The sequence below is a fragment of the Strix aluco genome, chromosome 20 (assembly GCF_031877795.1).
Source record: "Strix aluco isolate bStrAlu1 chromosome 20, bStrAlu1.hap1, whole genome shotgun sequence".
NCBI lineage: Eukaryota > Metazoa > Chordata > Aves > Strigiformes > Strigidae > Strix > Strix aluco.
Genome location: NC_133950.1, coordinates 13,948,197 through 13,975,888, shown reverse-complemented (window position 1 = coordinate 13,975,888; position 27,692 = coordinate 13,948,197). Strand labels below are relative to the sequence as shown.

At 40.6% G+C, this 27,692-nt stretch overlaps 2 protein-coding genes across 2 annotated transcripts in view; one reads left to right on the top strand and one right to left on the bottom strand.

Moving 5' to 3' along the window:
• Positions 1-11,962, bottom strand: part of DAB2IP (DAB2 interacting protein) — a 243,972-nt gene extending 232,010 nt beyond the window's left edge. The window contains exons 1-2 of the mRNA XM_074846348.1: positions 11,888-11,962; positions 8,455-8,600 (exon numbers count right to left, since the gene is read on the bottom strand). The gene's annotated coding sequence lies outside the window, so the exon portion shown is untranslated. The remainder of the gene's footprint in view (positions 1-8,454; positions 8,601-11,887) is intronic.
• A 656-nt stretch (positions 11,963-12,618) lies between these two features.
• On the top strand, positions 12,619-27,688 carry STOM (stomatin). The gene is made up of 7 exons (XM_074846359.1): positions 12,619-12,717; positions 19,232-19,335; positions 20,201-20,273; positions 21,133-21,215; positions 23,978-24,181; positions 24,684-24,818; positions 25,941-27,688. Exons 1-7 carry the CDS (start codon positions 12,669-12,671, stop codon positions 26,133-26,135), a joined length of 843 nt encoding a protein of 280 aa, XP_074702460.1. The 5' UTR covers positions 12,619-12,668; the 3' UTR covers positions 26,136-27,688.
• The last annotated feature ends 4 nt before the right edge of the window (positions 27,689-27,692 follow it).

Below are 27,692 nucleotides of genomic sequence, written 5' to 3'. Positions count from 1 at the left end.
TAGATGAAAGGAGAGGCAAGCAGTGGTATTTCACCCATTGTCCCTGTTGATTCCATTCTAACCAAAGTCAGAGGGAGCTTTACTCACAACTTCACAAGGAACAAGACCTTAAGTCTTTTGCAAATTAAACAAAAATAGTGATTTAGGAAATAGATTGCAGGCTCATAAGGAAATGCATCTTCAGCTGATGTATAAGAAGAGACATTTTTACCAGCATCCACTCCCTAGATACAAGGCATCAAAACAGAACAAAAATAGGTGGACTATCAGCAAGGGCCAAACAATTAGCAACTTCAAGGACTTTTGCTAGGAGTATGCAGTTTTTTGTGTTCACCACAGATCCAGCCTGGGAGAGAAGCAGTGAGCTGGTCACATGCCATACTGCTAATTACATCACCATTCCAGTAGGTATATACATATTAAAGTAAAAATACAACATGATGTAATAACACACTGTCATCCAGAGAACTCAACAGTATTTTGCAGATTTAATGCAACATATGAACTATAGTGGAATCATTCACCACTGGGGTACATTGCAGCAGCTGCTTAGCAAGTGGTAAAATCACTGTATCCGAGGGACATGAGGCACAGATAGACCAGAACGGATTAAGAGGGCTCTACTGCCCCTATTAGCCATATTCATTTAATATATCTCATGATTAACTCAAGGTCTTGTGATAAGGTCCCAGGCACGTGACTGACAGTCACAGTCCTACCAAGAGCCCAGGCAGATCACTCCTTTGACACAGCGAGGTAATTCAGTGAGGCACAGTGCAACTATTCATGACTAGAACCCAGACAAGACAAAGGCTGATGGTTTCAGAGATGTCACAGGATCCTGAATGGCACATAAGATGTCAGGGATGGTTTTATGCTTCAACTGCGTTTTTTTTAAACTGCAGTGCCACATTGACTACCAGTAAACACTTGCAGTTACTGAAATCACAGCACCATTCCCTCCTGGCCTGTGGTGTTCCTTAGAGATTTCTTCCTAAAATCAGGCCCTGCCCAGTATATGGAAACTGATGTGAGTTAACTGCACAACCACACACAGAAGAACAGCCACAACATCCACACTGCATATTACACACCAAATAATTATTCCTAATTCATCTAGTTCCACTAAAACATAAAAATAAATGAGATGCCAAAATAGCACTGAAGTCAGATTATTCTGTTTTATGTATATACCAAACTTCTCTCATGTAAATGAAAAAAGCATCTCGTTACTTTAAGTAAAATAATAGTAATAATCCTAAAAAATGCTTCCAGCTAAACAAGTTTCAAAATATGTCAAAAATCAGGCCAGTGGGGAGTCATAAAGCAATATATCTGTCACAAATCTATATAGCTTCTTGGGGCTCCCTCATGTTATTTTAGCTATGACTAATAAGAACAGATATACTCGATATGAAATTGTCCTGCTGAAGCAGTAGAAATAAAAGTAAAATTTCTTTCACATAGTGTACCAGAAACCGTTCTATTATCAGATAATCAGCTGCTCAACAAACATTGCATAGAGGCAAGCAATAAAAGTCAGTGGCTAAAGAGCCATCTTGACAGCTCTGAAGAAAACATGAGTAAAAGCTTCTAGAAGCAGTGCTTTATTAGAGAGATTTACTAAATATATATCCTCTTTAAAAGCTATCATCATATCTAGTAATTTAAACATAGTCATCAAATTTATCTAACCTTCTAACCAACTAGACCTTGTCAACCAAGCTGGAGAGTTAGAGGCCATAATGGTTTAATTATTTCTATTTTCCTTCTAAATAATGTTCTTGCTGGCCCTATAGGGTAAACATTTTGTTGTAACTCTCCTGTTCTACTATATAATATGGCACATAATATATTTGGAATTACTGTCGCAATTTCAGCTCAGTCAGGACTTGTAGTTAACCATATTGATAGTGTGGATACAATTCCTAAAATATACAGAGGTAAACACAGAAGATTTAGATGCTAAGGAACTATACCCTCCATCACAAGGCAGAGAGTCTGAGCTGCTAGGTTAAAGCAGGGGTGATCATCAAAATTGCTGACCCTATGTTAATACAGTCTTGTCAGTAATTTGTAGTACGTGTCTCAAATCAATGCAAATTCCTTCTTTAACCACCTGCAAAATGGGCATAATAAAGCTGAGCTCTCTGGGGATGTAGGAGATTTCACTCAGCAGCAGAAATCCCAGAACACGTTGCATAACGACCAAAGCAAAAAGCACTACTTCCTGACTGAAAAGGACTTTGTCCCATATTGCCTTGTCCGAGCCTTGCTGGCTGAGCCTGGGCAGAGGGAATTGCTGCCACCGTGACAGACAGGCACATTCTCCTCCTTTCCCAATTTCACCCCAAGATGTGAAATGAACAGGTACATACCAAACAGCTGAATATCTTCAGCCACCTTTGGACTGTCTCCCTTTCTACTGCCTAAGTGGATAATCTCACCAACAGTGATTGAACGGTGGCTTCAGGTAACTCTGGCCTTCATTCAAAATTTGCAAAAGTCACAACTCTGCAGTAGTTTGAGGGAGGCTTTTCATTTCATATCTCTTATTTTGCCTAGAAGCATCCACTCCCTCTTCTATCCTACCAAGTTACGAGGTCAAAGATAATTATCCAGAGAATTTCCTCTTGCTTAAAGACATTTAAATTTGCTGCAATAACTATTTAAATGCTGGAATGAGCCACAGCATTTTAATGACTCGTAGGAATCCCCCTTTTTTTCTCCCCCCAGGCAATCTGTCACCCGCTCCTCTTTCACAGCAGGGCTAAAAAGCACATGGAACTACAAGAAAGAAAAAGCCCTTATTGACTAGTTTCAAAAATCTCATTAAAAAAAGGGTCTATTTCCTACAAATGTCAGGCATCCTGCTCATCTTCTACCAACAGATTTGCATCCTGTGATACCGGAGGTATCCTCATGTAGCCTAGATAAAGCTGGATTAAGGACGTTTGTTTCTTTTTGCACATCAATGAAACACCTCACTACACCTCAGCCAGCCATTCTACTGTTTGCTGCTCCTTTACATTTGCCTTCAGGCTTCCACCAGCTCCCATGAAATAACTCATCATCCCCACTTTTGGTCTATTGAATTTTTAACTGATTTGGCAGAAGTCATTGAGCAAATTACTTTTGAAAAGCAACTGGCTCACGTGATAGATTTCTCCCTCTGTCTTAACGTGTCAAGGACGCTAATTGCAGAGAAAGATTTAGCAGACAAACTCTGGAAAGATGAATGTTTATGAGCTTGTAGAGTTCCTTATAAGATACAGGACACAGAAAGAAAAGGAGGGTGGAAGAATACAAAATCTTTGGGACTGTCAGTGGTCTAACGAGGTTGGATTTCAATGCCTATGTATACTTTCTAGTTTAGCTCTTTGCTTTCTTCTTTCTCAAGAAGTACTTCAGGTCCTCAGTATCTTCACAAATGTATAGGATGCTGTACTGATTAAGCTCTCTGTCTCTGCAATCAGATTATAAATCAGGGAAGGAAAAATAAAACCTCTTCTAATTTGGCATGGTGATAATTAATCCTTTTCAAGCCCTCTGACAGCAATTGAGCTTTCTAGAATCCTGCACTGGTATCCCAAATTCTGGGGAGAATGCATACAGAAGTGAAATGAGAGTGGAATTATGAAGGCCAGAAATGCGTGACATTGTGGGTTCATTTTTTTCTTTTGAACTGTGAATGTGTCATTGGGATAATTTCAGTCAGTTAGCTTAAACAGGCTCATGGAGCTAAAGCGATGTCATTATTTTACATTGTTTAACTGCTGGCACCAGCCTATTTCTGTTTGATTTTGTACAATGGAGACAGTAGATTTTTCTCCCATTAAACCACTGTCATTATCTTTAAAATTATCTAAACTCATATTAATTAATCCTTTTATTTTGTACTAGAGCTCCAAACACCTGGGGTACTCTACTCAATCCATTTAAAGTAACAAATCAGACTAGTCAAAGCAAAAATATTTCATTTCCAGTATCAAGAAGTGTCAGAATGAAAAATCCTGAACTTTAAGGTTGCCTGGTAGCTGCTGTTGAAAACAGTGCTCTCTACATTATTTTCTACATTATACTTGTGAAAAAGTATTTCATGCATCCCCCAAAGGAAAGTAGCAGCAAACATGTGAAATAGTTCAACAAAAGATGAAGAGCCAAAGCAAGAGGAAAGACACTGCAGGAACCTTTGAGTCTTCTGAGAAGGTGGGAAGAAAGAAAATTCCTTAAATTGGAAACAAATTTCTACTGTTTTCCATATTACTTTTACATTCAAAGCACCAATTCAGAAGAGAATCTATACTTAGTGTAAAACAGTCTAAGTAGTTCCTGAACTGGAGTATGGGTACAGTAGTGGCTTTATCTCAGTAAAAAACAAATGACAAATCACAGACACACAGGTTTTTAAATTGCCTTCCAAAACTATCCACATCATTCTAGATTTGTGACAATGGTCTTCAACTAAAATTTCAAGTATTCCATTCACTTATAGACAAACATTTTTTTTCTGTAATATGTTCTTATTTCTTTTTTTAATTTGAGACTGAAAAAAAAGTATAATTTAATTTATGCTTTTTTAAAAAAGGTTTCTCTTACATTTTGGGTCAAGTTAATAATTTACTCACATCTATACAAAAGAAATACAATAAACCAGGCTCTTTTCTGCATACCTACACTGTATTCCAAAAGTATTTATTCCACCACCATAATCTCTACAAACACCTTAGCTGTACTGAGATTTTACAATACATACAGAAGGTGAGAGTCAAGTCCCAGGGCTTTTGCTCTTGGCTGCTAGAGCCATCTGTTGCTTTGTAAGAAACCATCACCATGCAGAGGGGTATGATTCCTTTTGTGTGAGAGAAGAGAGACAGCATTTATTACTATTCAGATAGCCTTAATTCAGTATTTTTCCTCATTAGAGTGAAAGTAAAAATACATGTTATTTCATTTGCTCTGGCAGTCAGTATTAGAAGACAGTCAAAGATGAAAATGTCTCAGCCTCAACCAGTTCTACACATGACCATATGCTATTTCATAATGAAGCTATTTGTATGGCCCATTGGAATTGTGAGGGAATTAATCACAGCTAGCACAAGGTGCCACTGACTTCTGAACAAAAACTTGATTAAGTAAGGATCAGTCTCTGTCGTGAACTACTGAAAGATCTGGTAGAAAGTGAGAATGAATAGATTGTACATAATGAATTCTAAGGCTGTGAACTGATCTATGTTGATTAAGAAAGTGAAATCAAAGCAAATAAAAGCATGAACAGAAATAGCACCATGGCTTAGTGAATCATAGCTTTCATCTCTGACCAGCACGTTTCACTTATGATACGATGAATAAACTGTACAGTCTCAGCCTCGTCATCCCTGCACGACAGTCCATACCACAGCATTTGTGCAAGGGATGCTTCAGCACAGTGTAACCAGAGGTCAGCTCTGCAGACTACCAGGAGGCTGCTGACAGAGCTCTGTGGGAGTCTGGGACTGGAGAAACGTGGCTCAGGGGAGACATTCACCAGCAGAGGTGACCAGGCGGAATGAGGAAAGCAGAAATGTGATGAGTTGGGACTGGAAACCACCAGAGATGTGCACAAGAAATTTCCACGACCTATGACCAACTCTAAGCAAGATGTTAATGCTCTCATATTCAGACTAAGTACAAATAATTAAATACTTCAACAGCAGCTGAATGGAAAAATATACCAATAGTTTACCACTAAGCTGCAGCTTCTCACCAGAAATCTGTCCTAAAAATCTCATCATTAAAGGCAATGATTAAGACAAAAATGCCACCTTACACTTACAGCCATTTTCATCCTGAAGCACTTCATTAACTATCATTCTAAAGATCACTTTGCAATACTGATTCTGCTGTATTTATCCTCTGTCTACCCAAGTCAGAAAAAAAAAGGCAGATTGTACTCTTTTTAGAATCTCATCAGATAAAACCTTAAACTGTAGTTTCCATAGAAACACATCATGGGTCTCTCGGTTTCCCTATCAAACCTGTTCATAAACTTTCAGCTTTACTTAATGCTAGATTTTCAAAAACGCCAATTAGCTCTTTCATTATTTAGTGCTCTTCCAGTCTTTTGTGCTTGCATTAAATAAAGTACAGCCAGACACAGCTGAACTGTGTCACTGCTACACGGAGTGTCTCGCTTTCAGCCTTATCATTACGGTGCATCTCTGAGGTGGGAAAGTAGTAAAGAAAGGAAATAAGGGGCAGTGACTTCATTCACCCACACATTGCCTGTCACACCAAGATTAATGCTCTTCACAGCCTAAGGACAGTATCTGAACTATGTTGTCATTGTTCTAGTGAGATACAAGCTTTTATTTGTGGAAACCTGTACGACTGTTTCTAATTACAATATAAATCTGAGGCACAGATCTGCCTCACTGAATGAAACAGACTGATAAAAGCAAAGAAAAAGGCAAGACAAGAACAGCTGCCAGGGGCAGGGGAACAACAGGGAAAATAATATTTTTTGGTAATCTAGTAAAATCTCTGTCAGTCAAGTCCCACTGGCACTTAAAATCTCCTGTCAAAGGTTGTTACAGATACTTGAGCCTCATATGAACCCTGACAGGTAAAAAGAATGCCATGCAAATGATGAACACAGGTCTGGGACACTTCATGAACATTCTGACACAAGCGTATTCTGTATAAAAATATATTGATAATATTTATAAACAAAGAATGATGCTCTGTTTACAAAAGGTATAAAACCAAACTGTGCTTTAAGCCCAAGTTTTACCTAACCTTTCAAAAACTCCATTTTGCATGCTGTTGCCACAGGTGTTTCCTTCTACAAAAGCACACAAATACGGAATCCTTGTTTTAACTCACAGTATTTCTCCCATTCTGCACATCCATGGGTATTGCCACCTTCCAATAGGCAACAGGCTTAGAAATGGTAGTGTCCATGATAATGTTCATGTTCTCCACAATTGACCTGGTGCTGCGCCTTTGTGTAAGGGGTGAGGCTTCTGTGAGTATGGAAAATAAATACCCCCATGTGCACTGTTCTGCAGTCATTAACGTGACTGATACCACTCGCCACGCTCCACTGCCACTGACCCCCAGCTCAGAGTCAATTTTAGGGTGAATAACAAGTGAAGTTATCTAAATGTTTGTCTTTATTTCCTTAGAGTTTCCTTTAGTTCTTTTATGAATCCAATATCGTTGAATCACTGCTGCCAGAAATATATTTGCAATAGAAAACATCCTCAGAGGCTTTGTTACTTTTGTCATCAGATTTAGATTATACTGTTTGTCCTGAAATGTGTTCAGTGTCTTACAGTTATTCTATTTTAAAATACAGAACTATTAAATACACAGAGTGAAATGTGCAGCACTTCAAATCTATTTTTTTTCAGTAATATAATCTCTTATTCTGCAACTAACTCTTCCAAGCATGCCAGTGTCCTGGAACACAGTTCTGCTCCTAAATTTTAGTGATGTAGTAGTTACAAGTGCTGAAACCTCCAGGCTATCTAAGTGTGAGACAAACTTGCAATTTCACTGACATACTACAGGAGGATTTCTTCTGAGACTGGGTTTCTTGAATAGTAAAGTGACATTCCATTGCTGCTTTAAGGCACCTTGATGACTTTGACTTGTTCTAGTAGGTCTACTTTTTTTTTTTTTTTTTTTATTACCTAAGGCTTTTTCTGTTTTGTTAAACACAAATTTTCTCCCAAACCTACAGAAGCAAAGAAATCATTATATTGAAAAATCAAAGAGAGCACTGGCTGGCCAGATGAATTCTGGGTAAGACCAGAAATGACAAGTAAAACCTTTGCGCACATGACTGGCATATGAAATGGCAGAGGGAATAGGAAAAAGGTTCCACAAGAAACTTATCTGAGAGCACTGGGAAATTTCCAACTGTCACATCCCTTTTCTTTTCTTTTTTTCTTTTTTCTGACAGTTCCTTGTTAAGGGGAAGTTCAACACAATGCCAACGAAGTTGGTTCTACATCCCTCTTCCCTCAGCATCCAGCCAAAGGATGAGAGGAGTGTGGTGTGAAGAGCAACAGATCACCCTAACCTGGGTCCAGGGCCATGACGGGAGATCTTAGACTGCCAGCAAGTCGTGAAAACTCAGTCTGCTACCTCTCCGAACCATAAGAAATACTTCAGAAAAAAATAATTATTTCCAATATAGTCTCTGTAGGCAAATATGAGCAAAAACGGTTTAATTTGACTTTGATTTGTGTTTGTGGACTCTAATATCCCTCATCAGGATGTATGGGAGAATTTAAAGGAGTTAGTTTTGTAGAATGTGCTAGATTTCTAAAATACACATAATGCTCGTAGATAGATTGGTAGTAAAATAATTTGCTGAAAATTTGACCAGATTGTCTTTATGTTTTTAAAAATGAAAGCATGCTATGTCAGAAAAAAAAATAGTATGCGTATTATCTTACAACTTACTTTGATTCAAAGCTCAAATGTCCCAAGCAGCAGCAACCGACTGGAGAGACCCCTATTCTCTGCAGTTACAATACATGCACAGCAGTCACAGGGACTCAGGCTTCCCTCGGGACACGCTTTGCTCCAACTGGTCTTTTATATGTTTTCTGTAAGTGTAAACAACATAAAAATAATGAACCTCCCAGACTCAAAGATATTTTAAACAATGTATCCTTTAATGTGGGAGAAATCAGTCTGTGTAAAGAAACCGGATTTGAAAACATTCCTATTTTGGGATTATTGATTCCAACATATACATATTCTATTTCCACTGAACACAAATAATCCCATGATATAAAAATAGGCAACTAAATGAAATGCAGACTTTTATAACGTGGGAACTGTTTGTTGAACTAGCATTCTGGTTTTGATTATTTTTAGACATTTTAGAAGAAACTGATTCAAAGCAGTGTTTTTCAGAATAAAACTAAAAGATATATAGGCTGACCTACTGAAAATGTATAATGTTAAGTAAAACAGTTCTTCAGAGACCTAGCTCCAATTAAAAATTCAACAAAATATTTAAACACATACATAGTAAGCAGCATACTTGAAGTTAAGTTCACCCTTAAAAACTCTGAATGGTAAATAGCAATGGAAAATAATGTAAGAGTCCCTTAAAATTTATTGTAAACTGGGAAAAGCACAGCAAAACAAAGCACACCACCACACCTTGTTACCAAATTGTCATGTAGAATCCCTGTGGGAAGCTGACAACACGTAACACTTTATGAGCTTAGAAGAGTGTGTGTGTAACTGAAGTTACACATAAAATTCAGTATTGTGCTTTTGCCAAGAAAGGTTGGACCAGATGAGGTCCCTCCCAACCTGGGATTCTATGACTCTGTGATAAGATGAGCAACTCCAAATGGGACTCAGAAGGTAAACATTCCATGTCCAACAACTTCTTAAGGTAAGAATCAAAGCCAGTTTTAGGAATAGCCTTTGATATTACTCCATAATCATTATGGACTACAACTTACTTTAAGAAAGGGTTTTAAAACAAAGACTGAGGTGACAAAAATCAATATACTTAAAATACATGCTTCAAACAAGACTGTCATTGGCAGTCGTCGTGGTTAATCTCATGCTGACATCTAATGGCAGCCTCCTATACTGCTCTCAGTGTTTTCTACTGAAGAATCACATATTGCTAAACATATGGTAAATAAATATACTGACTGTAGGCTATTTCCCTTTTGAGACATAACAGAAAACTGCAGCTACTGCCTGCAGAAGAAACAGAACAGGTGTTTCCAAGGGTGATACACCTCACACAAACGCTCTAACTGCCTACCAGACACATTAGCATTCAAGGAAAGATTAAACACACACAGGCTTTCCTACAGAGTAATACTGAGGAGTTATTGTTGACAGGAACTTCCATATTTGAAATCAAACTGGCTTATGTAAATGATAAAGGCAAAATCCAATGAAATTTTTCTCTTCACAAAGCCTAGATTAGTAAATCAATTTTCAAGTCCACTGTTGTCTTCTAGGAAGACAAAAATCAAACTATTTAATTCATTCACTGAACTAAAAATTAGAATGGGAAGACATTCAGATATTATTATTTAGTAAAGGTTACATTTTTCATTTCTCTCTTTTCATACTTAGTCGTTTAGTATTTCATGAGCCTTCACAACCTGTAGAATGGATCTGATCTAACTCTTTAACTCAGATCCAGAGGCATCTCACTGGTGTGTGGTAAAGGACTTCTGAGTTACTACAGCTACCCGTTATTAACCCTGATGCTTTTCTTAACTTCAGTACTTAAGGAAAACTAAAATTCTATTTAAACATGACAACATTACTCAGTTCACACAGCTGAAAGGAGAGGGGCACTCACCACGCTGGTTAACTTTCTAGAAACTACGCCTGCGAAACACACAAAGAAAACAGTAGATGGCAGCAATAAGCCGCAGAAGAGAAGAATCGCTGCCCACCACCGCCCTGGGGTTTTTCCAACTTCACTGGCAAACGCCCAAAGACAGTAAAATAAATGTAATGAAGGCCCATCTAAAATTAGATAGAAGGCCGTCTTCTCTTTGAGCAAAATGCCCACATAAACGTGTACACAAGAGCACAACAAGAGTTGTGGAGATACTGCAGCTTTAGATGAAGTAATGTTGCCAGCTTTGTGAAGGATAAAGGTCTTAATTGCATAGTTTTTACTTTAATGACAGGGCAAATGAATAGGTGCTTCCTGTTCTTTGCTGAAATAAGGTAGACCGATGTGGTACATTTTTTAATGCTCAATTCGTATTAATTTTAAAAGCACTTATTATTGGCACCATTTTAGACTTTTCTAGTGCCAAATCTGCTATGCGTGACAAGAGTTTGTCACAGCTTATCTAGTCTGTTTTCACAGGGCCTGTTCCTCCCATTTCAAGCACATCCTTCCTTCCCTCTTAATCAGTGCTGAGACACTAAGCAGTCTATTTGCCAGAAGACCCTAAGGTCAGCAAAAAAACAAAGATGAAACTGCAGACACTCTCCACTGTACCTACTCAATGGATAAAGAAAGACATAGCCTACAAAGTTGTTTAGATTAATTTTGCAAGAGTACAGGTGAACTCACACAAAATTGCAGACAATAGAACCAAACAAAAATATTGAGGAATTACTACTATTGGAACAGCAAGTGTCAGCACTCGTAAATGCATTAATAGCAACTGTCCACAAGCATGTGAGTAAAGATAATGGACAGAAGGAAATTTTAATAGATCATAAGCACTCAGGGATCTTGAGACAGATTTAGTCTTTAGTCTCATATTCTGCTAATCTGGATCAGTCTGAAATCAGCTAGCAAACTTGTGGCAGCAGGAGTTCATGCCAGCAACTGAAAGACGGTTAGGTATCTCACTCTCACTGGGAGAAAGTGTTGGTCCTTCACTGATGCTGTTCATCCCACTTGGAGACTTCAAGAAACAGGATAACATTTCAGCATTCAGCACTCCGCTCATGCATACATTCTTCTCAATCACGCTGCCTAACTGTGCTCCTCTGGTACATAAAGGAAAGCAAAATTCAAGCTACCTCCATGGAGGAGTCTAACCACAGAATAATATCAACTGTTAAAATGAATATCTCTGTATTCTAGTAGTCTAATACCATTTTTCATCCACAGGTTGCAATGTGTTTTACAAAGAAGCCAGCAATTACACACTATCAGTACAGCAATGCAGTATGAGTTTGCATATCCCTCTACCCACCCATTAATTACCAACATCCCATATGTGAATAAAAGTTAATGAATAGCCATGAATCACCAACAGTCCTCCTAATCCAGCCTAACACAGAACTCAACCACTGAACTTTTTCCAAATGTGACAATCTTTATGACACCAGGTATGTAATGACTGTATGTGTAATGATGTGTTTGTACACACACCTTGTTTCTGTGGGATGAACCTCGTTGAAAAGCAGCAGAGATCACAACTTTGAGGTCTTCAAAAAGGGATGAAAACTCCGAACTCACCATCATTGTCCTACAACAGGTCAGGAAAAAAAGCAGTAGTACCTGAAACCTGAGGTGAATTTTTGAAAAGCAGTGTTTTTTTTCTTCAGGATTGTTTTATTTCCCTTCCCATTTTGGACACTTCAGTATGATCACAGGAAGAAATATGGCGTGCATTAGCGTATTTCTCCTCAGATGGAGTGGTTGAAAGGTAAATTTTACTAGTTTGAAAGCTGCTCCTTATTCTTTTATGTGAGACCATACCTCACCCATTAAAAACGACCAAATTCCATCTGCACGTTAAACTACACACGAAGCCAGGGCGCAGCTCGAACTTTCCTTGCGGCTCCCCACACGCCTGACGGGAGCCCGCTCACCGCCTTCACTCCCGTTTTCCTCTCCTTGCTCCGCTCCACTCCGCTCCGACGGCCCATCCACCCTCACTAACGCCCGTTCCCTGCCTGCTTCCCACGGGCGTTGTCCAGCTGCCGCCCGAGCCCCGTCGCTGAGGGGCGGCTGACCCCAGCCCGCCATGGCCACCCCCGCCTCGTCCCCTCCGGCCGCCTCATCCCCTCAAGCGGGAGGCGGGAAGCGCGCGCGAGGGCCGCGGCCCCGCCTTCGGCTCGCGGGGCGGGGCGGGGCGGGGCGGGGCGGGAGCGCGGGCTCGGGGCAACGGGCGCTCGGCGGCGGCAGCGCTGAGGGGAGGGCGACGGCCATGGCGGACCACGAAGCGGGGATAGCGCCCAAAGCCCGGCGGGTGCAAGGTAACGGCGGGGAGCGGGGCTGTCCCCAAGGCACAGCGGGCGCACGGTGCCTCGGCCGGTCGCTCCCCGCGGGCTGTGAGCCAGGGGCGCTTTCCTCTGGCTTTGCTGTTTTCTGTTTCGGTTTTCATTATTATTTAGCCTCCGAGGAAAGTTCGCAGATTTTTCACTGAAGTTAATCCCTCGGAAAGAGCGAGGAGCGGGTCCCCCTCGCCTCCCGCTTCCCTCAGCCCCTCGCCCCCAGCAGCTCCGCGGGCCTCGCCGAGGGGGCCGCCCCCCCCCGGGAGCGGGACACCCCCCCCCTCCGCCCCTCGGCGGCTTCCCCGCGTAACGGCGGCAGGACGGGGCCCGGCGGCGGGTGTTTGCCCGGCCGAGCGGCTCTTCACCGCTTCAGAAATAGCGCACGGGAAGGTACAAGGGCATCGCCGGGAGTTGGCCCTAATTGCGCAACTTGGGAGACTTTTTTTCTTCTGTGTGTTTTGTTTTCCTGTACGGTAACTCGGGTCGCTATGGGGAAAGCTGAGCGAGTAATTAAGAGCAGAGTCAACAGGAGTAATCCCCGAGGCACTGCACCCGTAAACGAGAACAAAAATAATTGGGGGACTGGTTGCTTACACCGCTGGCTTGCGCAAAATGTTAAATAGGTGTGACTGGAGGGAGTGATAAAAGTCTGTTATATTTCCTCAAGTGGGGCAGTGAAGCTGTAGTTAATTTTTACTTCTTGGTATCTTTATTCTGCTGGGTTTTGGCCTCTCGGTCGGTAGGTGTGAGTGTAACCACGGTCAGGAAGTTTTGGAGGTGATGCCCTAAAATGACAAAACTAAGTTTCAGTTCCTAGAAGCTGAAGTTTTCCTGTTAACCTGCATTGCTCGGAAACAAACTACAGAAAAGTCATGACTTATTTTATGTTTTTGTCATTTGCAACTAGAGAAGGAAATGTATTTATAAAACCGCTTTATATACAGAGGCTGTGGCTAGGTAATCTGAGTATAAATAACTGTAGATCTATTTGGGCCCCGTGCCTAATGGCACATGCTAGTTTTTGTATCCTTGGAGAGGATCTACATTTCATTCTGTAAGTATGTTAGTTATTAATACCTAACAGTGGTCACTCTGATGCTAACCTCATCTGGGACTTGGCAAGCCTTTCACTTTACGTGCTACTGAGGTTGTTTCTTCAGTACTCCGGGCGTGATACACTCTTTTGGAGGCTAAAGCTGGCTACCCGTTATTTTTGTCAAAGTATCTACGGAGTAAATAGCATTAGACATAATTTTGGTTATTAGATGTAATGATTTTGGCTGTTTCCCATGTGAAATGCTTTGAGAAGCATCTGAAAAGACAATTAGTTCTCACTAAAAGTAGTATTCCTTATTATTCCTGATTGTTTGCTAATTAGCAACCAGTTGAATAGCTGTGGTAGAATAACACCCTTCAGTCATTCTCAGACCATGCAGGGTTTGATGGAGCGGCACCAAGGTGGAGATCTCTCTCCAGTGTTGCTTGCCTTGTGTTCAGCCCAGCTGATCTCCCATATACATTTTGGTTTAAATCTGGTGGGTTGTTCACACGGCTGTGGGGGAAGGTCCCTTCCTCTCGTGGTACCTAGGAGTCTGGCATGTTTTTGCTCTTTGACAGTGATGTGCTTGTTCAGATTGTGTAGTCTTTGCAGAAGAAAATAAATCGCAAGTGAAGAGCATGCCACACCTCAAGCGGTAATAAGAACTTCCACTTTCATCTCAGCCTCCAGCGCTGTTTGTTATAAACTGTTATTACTGTTTGATGATGCAAGTGGTAATTTCTTGCTAAAGAAATGGCAACTGTTCCAGTCAGCCTTAAAGGGAGTCGAAGGCTGATTCAGTTAAAATTTTTGAAATATTTTTTTCTCCTTGTTTATTTCTTAGAGGTATGTAATTTCTTGCAGACTCTCCACAAATAAGATTCCTCTGATTAAATTCCAGATGTCAGTTTTTAATATCTTGACAATAAAAGAGCAAGAATATCACAAATGTTTGAACTGAAGGTGTAGGGGTATATGACAGAGTATTGAGCACTTTAGAAAAATCAAGCAAGAGAGAACCAAAGTTAACTGCCAGTTTTAAAATTCCAACAGCTTAGCGTATTCCAACAGCTAGTTGCATGTATCTATCTCCTCAAAAAATGCTAAACTCAACACTATTTCTAAGAGAAAAGATGATAGTTCTGAATTGCTTGAGATTAGAACCAGTTTTTGCCTTTAATCAGAGGCATAGCCGATACCTGGTATCTCCGTGTTTAACCCCTTGGAATGATACAATATTTTGCAATTCCCTAAACTCTATCTGAAGTATACTTGAAGCTTTAAAACCTCTTAAGGAGAGGAAAAAAATGTGTATACATATCTGAAGAATGTACTGTTTCTGGAACGTGGACTCTGAATGTTAATGGTAGCACTGGGTGAATCTGCAGCACCCATAGTTTGTAAGTAGTTTGACTTTTAATTAATCAAATTAGTTCTAGAGTGCGTTTTCCCCATTCCTTTTAGCTGAGTTGTTAGAAGATTGCATGAATGCTGGATCTCCAGAGCTGAAGGGGTTCACTTTGTCTGTTGCTGTGAAATGATCCGAAGTCATGATGTGTCTGACATGGCTGCAGGCGCGGATGGCAGGCAGTGCTGGAGAGGGTGAGTGGGTGGAGGTTCATCTTGTAATGAAACAAACACTGTCTTCCTACAAGGAAAGGACGTAAACTAGGACGTGTGAATGGATTTTTCTTTTTAAATATATATATATGTGTGTTTAAAAATATTGAAGATCCTGTGAAAAGTTAAGCAGGAGCGCTAAAGAAGTGATTGTGCTACACTGCAGAAGCCTTCAAGTTGCACAGCTGCTCGGGAATTTTTGCATTTTTGATTGGTTGCCTTGATTTGCACACCAACAGCCTGCTATAAATTCAAGTTGTGGGCTTGTCTGCTTTTTAACTTACAAGAAGATGCCAGTGGAATGGTTAGAGATGGGGGAGTTGGGCTTGTTCTGGCATAAGTGGGGCTTTGAGCATCTTCTCATGGCCAACATAGAATAGGTGAAACGGAGTCGATGTTTCCATCATTAAAGAATACTATTTCTGAATATAAATTATTCCTATGATTAATAACATAATTCTGTGATTAATAGTAAGAGCTGTAATACACTCATTGATTTGTCTTTTTCTTTCATGATTGTATTTTCCTTGTCTCTGCAAGTCATAGTGCCTCTAAACTGAGGGACAGCTCCCAACAGCAGTAGCAGTGGAGAAAATGCAGTGTACTCTGTTTTTAACATCAGCAGGGTTTTTGGTGGCGTCTGTTTTCTGAAGCCATTACATTGTTTTTCTCATTGCTTTTTCAGCAGCTGCATACATTACAGTATATTAATATTTAAATATCCCCAGCAATTACTGTTAATGATCATGCATCTGTTGTATGAGCAAGGTTTTGGTTTTGTTGCGGTTTTTTTTTTTCTTTGGGAGGAGTAAATTGCATTTCTCCTTTTTGAGTTTGATTATATAATGGTATCAGAAATGTCACATGGGGAGTCTGGCTTAGTGCTAAGCAAAACCCAGTTCTCTAGAGTTCCCAGGCAGAACTCTCACTACACAACCATTTCGCCTTATTTCTTACTCCAGTTCTCTTTAGCTAATCTTGAATGCTACAGATGCAGCTAAGAAATAAGGACAAACTTTTTACTCTTGCTTTGCCTCTGGATCACAAAATACACTGAAGGTCTGTTTTCAGTAGTTCTCTAGTTGTTTTGTGGGGACTTGGTGAAAAGACTCTCTCTCTGAGCTGTTCTTTGACACTGCCTGCCAAAAACAAAGATATGTTTGGTCTCTGTTAAAAGGTTCGCTTATGTGATGGGTGAAAGAGGGCTGGGAGGCCGTCTGCTGTAGCCAGCACTTAGTGTGGTGTAAAGTCTTTTTTTTTTTCAGCAGGTTGGGTGGGCAGGGATATGCATCATCTGAGGCTGCGTGTTACACCTGCACTGCCTCTGCTGGTCTCATTCCAGTGCTGTTGAAGTAGCTGCTGTTTAGAATCCAGTATCGATGAGCCTGACTGAGAAGTCTGGCAGGAATGGCTTGTTGATGAAGTTATCCAAGTCCTGTGAATGAGATGTTCAAAACTTGCAGTAAGAAAGCTCGTTCCACAGATGCCAAGCATGTTTCTTGTATTTCCTGTAGTTTTTCACAAGACAGCATCTCTCTTGCTTTTTGTATTGTGACACATACCACATGATGGGACAGCCGTTGCTAAATAAAGCGTGCACTTACTCAGTCTTGAAATGTTACATTCTTGGAGTTGGGACTTCTGCCTTCAACAGGGAAGCAAATGGTTAATTTTTTTTCCATGCTGTAGGTGAAGACTTGATGTTAAACTGCAGAGTAGAACTGAAGCAGGATCCTCAGCTCCTTTAGGTTTATAAAAGTTGTTAAGTTGAAGGAGAGAGGGAGACTTTTCCTCCCTATCAGTGTGGATTGTTAATACTCTTTATGGTTTTAGGCTAATACTTTGTTGCCAAATGAAAAGTAATGTTCCCTTCACTAATGAGTTTACAGGTGTTACTTAATGCCGACAGCCACCTAATACAGCTATGTGTAGGGAATGCATTTCCTTGACTTTCACAGAAGGCCTGCAAATTACTCCTTTAATCTGGTATTTCCACTACGTCATAATAAACCTGGGGGGGACTATCTTTAGATAACTTTCCACAGAGGAACTTTAAAATGATGCATGATATGACACATCCTTGAGAGCTGTTACACTGGCGTGTGACAGGGATACAAATTATAGATAAAACAGCCAACTGGCTTCAGAAGCCTTGGGTAACTTCATAAAGTTCAAGATACTGTAGGAGACAAAACCTGGTTGTTCTCCACCACCTCCATACTCCATCTTGCTTGAAAGGCCAGGAGTAGCTCTAAAACCCACAGTCACTGAAAAAGAGGACTAGAAACTTCAATATTGGTTCCCAGTTATTTTGCTGACTTCTGTGACTTTAGTCAAATATTGTGGATCTAAATTTGCAAAGTATTATTATTTGCTATTACTCACTTTCAAGATTAGCAATATCCAATGACCGATCTGTCTCACTTCCCTCTTTATCCAAGGCATACGCTGCTCATGCCGAGTTCAATTGTGGACACAATAAAATGTTTACTCATGTACTTAAAATCTATGGATATTTTTCAAAATCAAGATTTTGCTTTATAATAAAATAGGTTCTGCTTAAAATAACTGTTAGGGTGGAGACTCAAGAGTTATAACTGGCCAGTTTGTTGTTCAGACTGAATTGTAGTTGTGTTTGGTGAATACAGAAAACAATTCATTATATAATTCCAAGTAGAGCTAAACTAAAACTTCTAGATTCCTTAATGTAATTTCTTTCTAAGCAAGCTGCTGAATGCAGTCTCCATTAGATAACAAGACTCCAGTCCTTCAAGTACCTGTGGCATCGATCAAGTCAGGATAAGGTTTGCATGTCTGCAGCACTGTAAGATAGTTCAGCAGAATCAGGGAGTGTGGTCCTGAAGCAACATTCTTTCATCTAAAAGTGAGAATTGTGTTTTTCTAAGTTTTGTGGGTGCTTCTTGGCACTTTGTACTTTGGGCTTTTTACAGCATAGGGTGAGAAAGGTGAATTTCAGTATCTCAGTTTCACCCTGGGGCATCCCCACTTGGCAGTGGGCTCCTGGCAGCCTGGGAGGAGCCTTTGCTGGCAGGATAAGGAGCTTCCTACAGCATTCGGAATGCTTCCCAGCACGTCCACATTTTGTCAGGGTGCATTGCTTTTTTTAGCTGTGTAGTATATGAAACCACTAGCTCTTGTTACTTCCTGATTCTGGAAATACCTTCAGTTGGTGTTATTTCATGACAGAGAACTATCATGTTTGTTTTCTAAGCATAAGGATTCTTTGGCCAAGAAAAGCTTTACAGAGACTTTATCTCATGTCCAGCTAATCTTGCACCAGATCTTATCCTACTTCCTTGATACAACAGTCTGAGAATTGCCGTTTTCTTAGATTTTTCTTAGATTTGCACCTGTGACAGCTGGAACAAAAACCAAACCAAATGTCCTATCACTGGAGTTGGTAGGCTATGGGGTATTTGCATGTCACTCATTAAGGAAGTGTCTGACTTTCTTAGACAATAAAAGAATGGGATTTCTACTGCTGCCTATTGTTCATTCTGCTAGAGAAAACGGGGGAAGAGGAAGGCACCTGAGAATCTATACTTAAATGTCAATATACTTAATTCTGCATAAATGTTACTTGGACTGCATTCTGCCCTCAGCTATCTTGTGCAACTTCTAGAGACTAGTGAAAACGAAACCAGAATTTGGCTTTAATTTGACTTCTGATCTAAACCTGATGAGTTTGGCCAGAGGAGTAGTGCTAACAGTGGCTTATCTCAAAGAGTATTCAACATAAATATCCACTTGTAGGCATTTTCTTTGACAGGCACTCTTGGTCTTAAAAATCTGAAAATTTTTGCTCTTTTCTTGCAGATGACTCTGATACAGGCCTTGGTTTATGTGGATGGATCCTGGTGATCACTTCACTTTTTTTCACTATTATTACATTTCCTATATCAATCTGGATGTGCATAAAGGTAAAATTGTTCATTGCTAAGTTGGATTAAAATTTTAATCAATGCAGATGCTTCAAAGTGGTTATTACTGTTCTCTATTTTGTTTGTTTTAAACACAAATTAATCTCTCTTCTTTCGGTATATAGCGGACCCAAACGTTTCAGTGCATTGATCTTCAAACCAAAAAGTGCAAATTACAGGATTTAGTCAAAATGATTTTTACATTGACACCTTTACTACATCTACCCAGTTGTCACTAGTATATAAGCTAGTTTGGAAGATCAGAATAATTGCAGGAACGCGTAATTACACTTGGAGGACTGATTTTTTTTTTTTTAAGGAGATCTTTATGTGTATAAATATGAAGTATGTAAACATAAATACATTAAGTATGTATGTATAGGTAGCTGTGCATGACAGATTCTTAGAGAATGTGTAATCTGTGATGGGTTTGAGCTTGATGCTTTCAGTTTCCAGACTGGAGGAAATAATTCCTGCTCTGTTTTGGCTTATACACCACATCAGAATTAGAGCTGGAAAAATCTTTGCTGGGTCCCATATACTGCACTTTGCTTTGGTGTTGCCGGGATGTTCCTGATGGCTGCTTCTAGTGCCTGGCCGTGCCCAGAGGACATGCTGTTGCTTCTGCTGTTGATAGATGGTGCCACAGTCTGAAGAATATTTCTTGTGGAATATTGTCCTGATTGTTCCTTTTGCTGTTTGCTTTTTGACAATAAAGTTTAGGCTAAAATTCTCAAAAGCAGCCAGTATAGAAATGTATGTTGCACTTGAGACTCAAGACTGTCTTGACCTAGTGTATACGTAGTTTGGAATCCATCATATGGCTTCTGGGAACCCCTGCATAACATCCAACTATTTATTACAGATTATAAAGGAGTACGAGCGAGCCATCATATTCAGACTTGGACGCATCTTAAAAGGGGGAGCAAAGGGACCAGGTATGTCCTGGAGAGCATTCTTAATATTTGTTCTAATTGAGTCATCAGTAAAATAATAGCTGTCTGGAGACATTGCATTAGACTGGCAAATGGATTTCTCAAGAATTTTGTAACTTCCAGTAAGAGGATACGTTACTTTAGATGGAAAAGATAGTAAACTACTTATCTGTGAGCCTTACCCAGATCTCCTTAGTTAATGCTTGGTCTCCAGGTATAATCAAAAGCACAGAATGTAAAGGCAGGAATAATGGTATCAAATGTACCATTTTAAAAAAACAACTTTAGTATGTCAGTTAAAATGGTCTGAAAGCCTCAATGTTCTTAAAAGAAATAGAAGCAATTAAATTATTTGATAGTTCTTTAAAGTTTATACTGGAAATTCTGATGAGATCTGAATGTTATTTTCGGCTGTTGCTCCTGCTGCTCAAACTGACAGAAAGGGGCAATAACTTCCTCCTTCATTTTCATCCAGATTTTGCAATACTTCCACATTGCTGTAAAGTTGAAAAATTTCAGTGATCCACCAGAATAAAAGGAGGTTGAGTTTCTGCTTGCCAGAGCTGGACCCCACAAGTAACCATGTGGGACAAATTTTCAAAAGTAGCTGTTAACAGTTCTGGTTTGGTTTTTTTTTCCCAAATGTTAAAGATCTCTAAATAAGTTAGACCTAAATAACCTTAAGTTTCTCAGATACTTTTTGGAAAATCTTACCCTGATTTGAAAGCCACTAACGAACATGCTGCTGAGCTTGTTACAGAGGGCTATACAGCTGCGGGGGTTGGATTTAAGCTTACTTCAGAAGCAAGTCTCATCTGTTCTAATGACCCATTTTCACTGCTTCTTCAATTTTTTTGTGCAGGTTTGTTTTTTGTCCTGCCCTGCACAGACAGCTTCATCAAAGTTGATATGAGGACCATCTCTTTTGATATTCCTCCCCAAGAGGTGAGTTTGCACTTGCCTTTGTATCTGCTAAAGTGTTTGCAGAATTTTTTTGCACGTTCTTTTTCCTTTCCCCCTCTCAGTATTGGGTAGCATGTAGTTTTAATGTAGATTTCTTGTGTAGGTTCAGTGTATTGTGAAGAATCCATATATTCTTTAATAATATCATCCAGTAAGAGAAGATCGCTGACAGAAAACAAGTTCTGCTGTCCTCTAAGGAGCAAATAACTTAATACTGCCTGAGAGCTTGAATGGGAGGGGTTTGGAATGAAGTCTGCTGGACTTTGTGCAACATTCTCCAGTTGTTTGTGTGAAATCCGGAAGATTTCCAGAAGCAGCAGTGAGCTTTCCCATGCTGATTTATCTAGATGTATAAACTAGCTAAATAATGGGATGAAATTATTACGTACATCAAATGCTATTAATAGCAACCCAGGGCAACAGTCCACTCCCTTATGTGGGTTTTGTGTGCACGCTGCTTCTGTGTCCTGCTGTGCACAGGACCATTATGAAGGTGTTCCACAGCTAAAGGCATCAATGTCTTTCAGTCTGAAGGTCCTAAAGACCAAAAAAAATTACTTTTCTTTCTAGTCTGCTTTCCTTTTGACATCTTAATTTTTTAGCAGAATCACTCCACAGCATTAAGCCAGCTGAACTCAGTGATGCCAACTCAAAGGATGACAGAAGAATAAAACAACTAGCCCTCTCAAAATATGTTAGTGAACAATTGTATGTTGATGATCATAACTGTCTCCCTCATGAATCTGATGTATTTTGCAAGACAAAGATGCCTGATGCAACCTGCCTGGTGCATCTGGCTCCTGTCATACTTGCTAGTTGGTTTATTGCTCATCATTAGTTGTAGATTTAGACAAATGGCAACTGTCATGGTATCCTCTCAAGGCTAATTGCTAGAAACCTAATCACTGGCAGGCAGAATGTGCTTGCAGCTGCTGATGTGCCATTAGTAAAGCCATCAGTTCTACAGTTTTTCTTTTGGCTTGATTAAATTATGCTCATGGATTTAGGTTTGTTTGTTTTCAGTAGGTAAAAGCAGAAATACATCTTTATTTGTTCAACGTGATTTCTTTGCATGCTACTCATTCTTTGTTTATCTTATGCTATTATGAAAACCCTGCTAAAATAGGTAGCTTGGGGAAGGACAGAGCAGGTAAGTTGTGAAGGTTAAATAACTCACATGTCCCCCTCTCCTGTCAAATATCATAATAGTAATTGTTTAACATGGAATTAGGGCACCTCTTCTCATGGTTGTCTGGCATATTTCAATCTCTTTTTAACTTTAAAATATGATTGATATTAATGCTTCTTTCTGGTGTACCCTCTTCTAAACTTTCAAAAATATCTGTCTTCAACTTTGTAAGTACATCTTTTGCTTAACATACAACTGTTAAATTCAGTAAATCACTTGAATCTAGCTCTGAGGATGTTCACAAATTGGATTTCCTCTGCAACTTGTCTAGAAATCACCACAGCACAAGGTGGGATTTCAGTCAGAAGTTCCTCCAAGGACAGTGAGCTGGTAGATGATAACAGATATTTCTAATTAAATGTTGAAGCAGGGCTGACACCCACGCAGCCGAAATACATCAGGCCATCAGGACAGGCAAAACCAATTCTGTAAGTAGCTAGACATACCTCAGTGAAACTTCCAGTCCTTTCTAGCATCTCTCATGGGCATGGCTCTCCATTCCTCTAAGCTTCGTTGTACCCTGACATCCTTTTTTGCAAATTTCCTGCAATTCTAGAAGGTAACTTAGGCAGCCAGTGCTGTGCTGGAGTCTCTGGCGTTGGCCAGCCCTGTGTTACGGACCAAGCAGTGATTGAGAAGGGCTCTCGGCAGCTGTCACACCTGCAGGACAGGAAACTGTTTGTGGTGTTTCTTTGAAAGTGCACCTGGAATGTGCTGCCTCTTCCCGTGCCTGCTTCTTAGATAGGTTGCCTGGTTTGCCCTTGTTTTATAAACTGACACACCTGCAGAGTTTTGTCTTGCTAAATCAATAGTCTTGCGACTGAAGTTAAATACAAGTGAAAACCTAATGTGTCCTAAATTTGCAATTATACTCATTATGAGCCTTTTTTCTTCTACAGAAACATTAAATGAGCCTCCCTCATAAATGTTTCCAGTGTGTGCTCTAACTAGAGCGCTTTAACCCATTTTGAATGGAGTGGTCCCACATTCCTACCTCTGCATTTAAACAAAACAACTTTGAGTGCTGATGTTCTTGGAGCCTTTTCTGTTACCTCGGTCCTTTGTTACACATCCCTCTTGCATTCCTGCACAGTCAATCTGCCTCTTACACATCTGTTATTTCAAGCCTCACCGACATGTAGCAGGGGGACCTACCTGGTTGCTAGTTTCAGGTTAAAGTTCCCCAGGAGAAAGAGCTTATGTATTTCAGTGTAAATTATTTCTGATCTATTTTCTTCCCCTGTCACTTGTACAAAGTGCAGATCCCTCTGTGAATTTGAAGAACTGAGTTAGAAATAACATTATGGCAAAGCTAACGGAATTTATTTTTCAATGAGAAGGGTTCTAACCCCATATTTAGTCTTACCTTCGCAGAGCTGTACTGGAAGGTTTGTGCATCTGTACACAGACAAGTTCACTTGCAGCATACGTGTGTAAGACCTTTTGTTTTCCAGACAGTTGCTTTACTCTGAAAAAACTAGGAGTTTGTAGAGTAAAACAAATATGTCATTATCATTATATTCAATAAATATATGCTTTCCCCATTGCTTTTTAGATCTTGACCAAGGACTCTGTGACAGTTAATGTAGATGGAGTGGTTTATTACAGAGTTCAGAATGCCACCCTTGCTGTAGCAAATATCACAAATGCTGACTCAGCCACCCGTCTTCTAGCACAGACTACTTTGAGGAACGTTCTGGGGACCAAAAACCTTTCTCAGATTCTCTCTGATCGTGAAGAAATTGCACACAGCATGCAGGTATGAGCAACTTTACCTAAAAGCAACCCATCAAACAATCAGTTGGGCAGCAATCCTGTGGATAACTTACAGGTTGGGGTTTATTTTACCTTCTAAGTGATAAGCCAAGTTGTGATTTGGAGCGTTAGGCAAAGCCCTACAAAGAGCGGCTGGGATGATGTTCTGTGTCATAAAATAAGTGACCAAGGCAGTAACGGAGCGGTGGGGCCCGCAGGTGGGAGTGAGGATACAGGAGAGGAGGATCTCCCTGGGTCACTGCGTCAGCACTCCCTGCTGAAGGGAATTACGCCACAGAACTCCTTCAATATATTAATCAAGCTCTGGGGTTTTTTTGTTAGTTTACAACAGTTACACTTTTATAATTATCAAACCATGATATAAATACAAAAGTCCTTAAAGTCTAAGAATTGTAAGATAATTCATTTGGTTTGTTGGTCATTCTTCAAATTTGGATGTTTGCAGCCAGGTAAATGGCTTAACTTAATTGTCCTGCCTTTTATAGGCCACTCTTGATGAGGCAACGGATGATTGGGGCATTAAGGTGGAACGTGTGGAGATCAAGGATGTGAAATTACCTGTCCAGCTGCAGCGAGCAATGGCTGCGGAAGCAGAAGCTGCCCGGGAGGCAAGAGCTAAGGTAATAACATCAACGTGTGGGTTTGGATTTTTTTTTTTCTTTTTTTCTCTTTGTGAATAACTTAACATAGTGATGTAGAGGAGGAAGATTCTCCACCAGATTGTGCTGTAGCAAATAGGAGTGCAGGGCAGGGGTTTTGTGGATTTGTGTCTGGGTGCTTGCTCTATTTCATCGTGGTTTGTGCAGGTGAGATTTCATTCAAAAATGCAGAATCTTAATTTTTTACCACGCTCCAAGAACAAATCATAAACAACAATTTTGAGGTTATTAGCTGGACCCTGCAGTGAATTAGAATCCAAACTTACTTCCAGCTTTTTCCTGACTTTTGCCCTGATTTTAGGCAAGTGCTTTGTTTTCTGTTACTTCATATGAGAAATAAAACAGCTGTAATACTTAGCTTTGTCACCCACAAGCTGAGCAGTGATCAGTTTGGTTGTGACAAGGGGGAGAAGGTGATACTAAATATTGAAGCTTGGAGTAAAAATCATCAGGGGCAGTTAGCTGTCCTTTTCTAGGACTGGACAAATTCATTTTCTCCCTCAGTGTGCTGTACTCTGCGATTCGTCTTCTCTGGTGGTTTGTTAATCCTGTCTTGAAAACTTACTTTGATGTCCATAGATGCAACTGTAGATTCTGAGCTCATAATTAAAAAGAAAGAGGGAATAAAAAAGTATTTCCTTAGGAAGAAACATGCCATTCACTGGCCAAGCCCTTGTAGAAACAAAACAATAGAGCTTTAAGTAAAAAGCATTTTCGGATCGATGTGGAAAGCGCCCGCTGCTCTTGAGAGGCAGCGCTGAAAGGCACACAAAGGAAGTTTTCAAAAATAGAACAAATGTGCCCATTGCATGTTCAAGACATAGTATCACCTCTTGTGATCTGGCATCCTGACAGTGGATGGGAGGAAAACAGGCATACAGGGCCCTGAAAGCAAATGGGAAAGGCTTGTGTCTGAGCGAGAGGAGGGGCAGAACTGCCAGAAGAACAGGGTAAGGGGAGGCTGCTTGGTCAGAGCGATGAGCAGTGGCTTTGGTGTATGGCTCAAGGCTGAAGTCATCCTATAGCCTTCTGGTTTATTACTGGGCCATAGAGAATTCAGTTTCATTCCTTTTGCTTCCCCAGGTAATTGCAGCAGAGGGTGAAATGAACGCTTCCAGGGCCCTGAAGGAGGCATCCATGGTTATTACGGAGTCCCCTGCTGCTCTTCAGCTTCGTTATTTGCAGACCTTGACCACCATTGCTGCGGAGAAGAACTCCACCATCGTCTTCCCGTTGCCCATAAACATGCTGCAGGGCCTCATAGGTGCAAATCCCTAGGTGGAGCGGGAGGAGAGGGGGCTTCTGCTACAGCAAACGTTGGCAACACTGCATTCCCTGTGTGCTATAGCTTATGGCGGTGTTAACAAAGTGGATTTGCTGGGGAAACCTCTTCTGTTATACTGTGTTATAAAACTTATCTGTAGTGTTTGTGAATATGAATGTTTGAAATTGAAAACCTTTCAAAATGAGTACAAGCAGACTGCAATCTTAAATAAGCATGTACCTGTGCTCTCCTGGGTGGGACACCTGTAATCTGCAACCTCCCCTTTTCAAATAGTATATAAACTCAGTTGTGGTGAAGGTGAGACGATCCAACATCGGGAAAGAGAAGTATTCCCTTTAATTAAGGGGTCTGTAGCCCTGCAAGGGAAGGGGAACAGCCTTGTATTGGAGTTGTGGGACTGCTGTTGTGTGGATCATCCTCTAGTTTACCCAGGGAAAAGTAACAGCAGTTGATGTGGGAGTGAGAATACTGTACTGGTACTCCCCAAAATAGTCCCCATTTCATGAGAAGCAGTTGGCCGTGACACTTCCCATCGCTGTCTGCCACGCAGAAATGGCATGAACAGGCACGGGCTGGGCTGTTGTTACAGTGCTGTGCCTGCCTTTCTCTGTCTCTCTCAAAAATGATTTAAAAAAAAAAAAAGCCAAAGTACTGACTCCTTCATTTTATCCAGGTCTAAAACCTTACTTCTGTAGGAAGTAAGGTCTGGGCAGCTAGTGGGGGGGTGTTTAACAGCAGATGCTGTACTGTTTATCTGTTCTAACAACTGCTCCTGTTGTGATACTAAGGGCTTATACTCGCTACCCAAAGCATGTAATCTGCCCTTGGTGTAGTCTTGAGCTGTGAGTCTGTTGAACTGTATTTGTATGTTGTACCTGTTCAGTAGGTGTAGTTACAGGTTAAGACAAGAATTAGTCTGTATGGGGGGAGGCTCTTTAAGCTGCCACTACCATGGAGTTTGGCATCTGGTCTTTAATTATTGGCAATGAAAACAAAAAGCCAAGATCAGTGCTGTAAGTGCCCTTCTCACACTGGCCAGCTTGAAGTTCCTGACTACTTCTTTATCACCTCTCTGCTGCGCTCAGTTCTGTATTCACAGGTATTTTAGTAAGAGCAAGGCCCGTGTCCCTCTGCCTTTGTCACTGTTAAGAAAGAGGCCCGAGCGCTGGCAGAGCTTGAGCTCAGTGGTGCTGTTTCCTTTCTGCCCCTTTGCTGTGAAGTTTTTTCTTCCTCTGCGTCATAAAAGCAGTTATACCCAGCTGCACGTGTCCGTCTACTGCAGTTAGCGTAAGCTGAGCTTGACTTTTTGGGGGGAGAGGGGGGAGAAACACAGCTAACAAAGCTGTAATAATTAGCACTGCTGTGCTCACGCGCTTGAAGTGGGAAACAGAGTAAGTGCACAGCTTGAGGTTAATCCTTGGGGGAGCTGCGTGGATCTGCACCTCCTGCTGCTGCTGCTGGAGGTGGCCACCCCTGGGAACGCTTGTTGACACCAGGAGTGCGCGTTTTGCTCTTACCCTGAATAAAAAACCATGCTGTTTACTAATGAG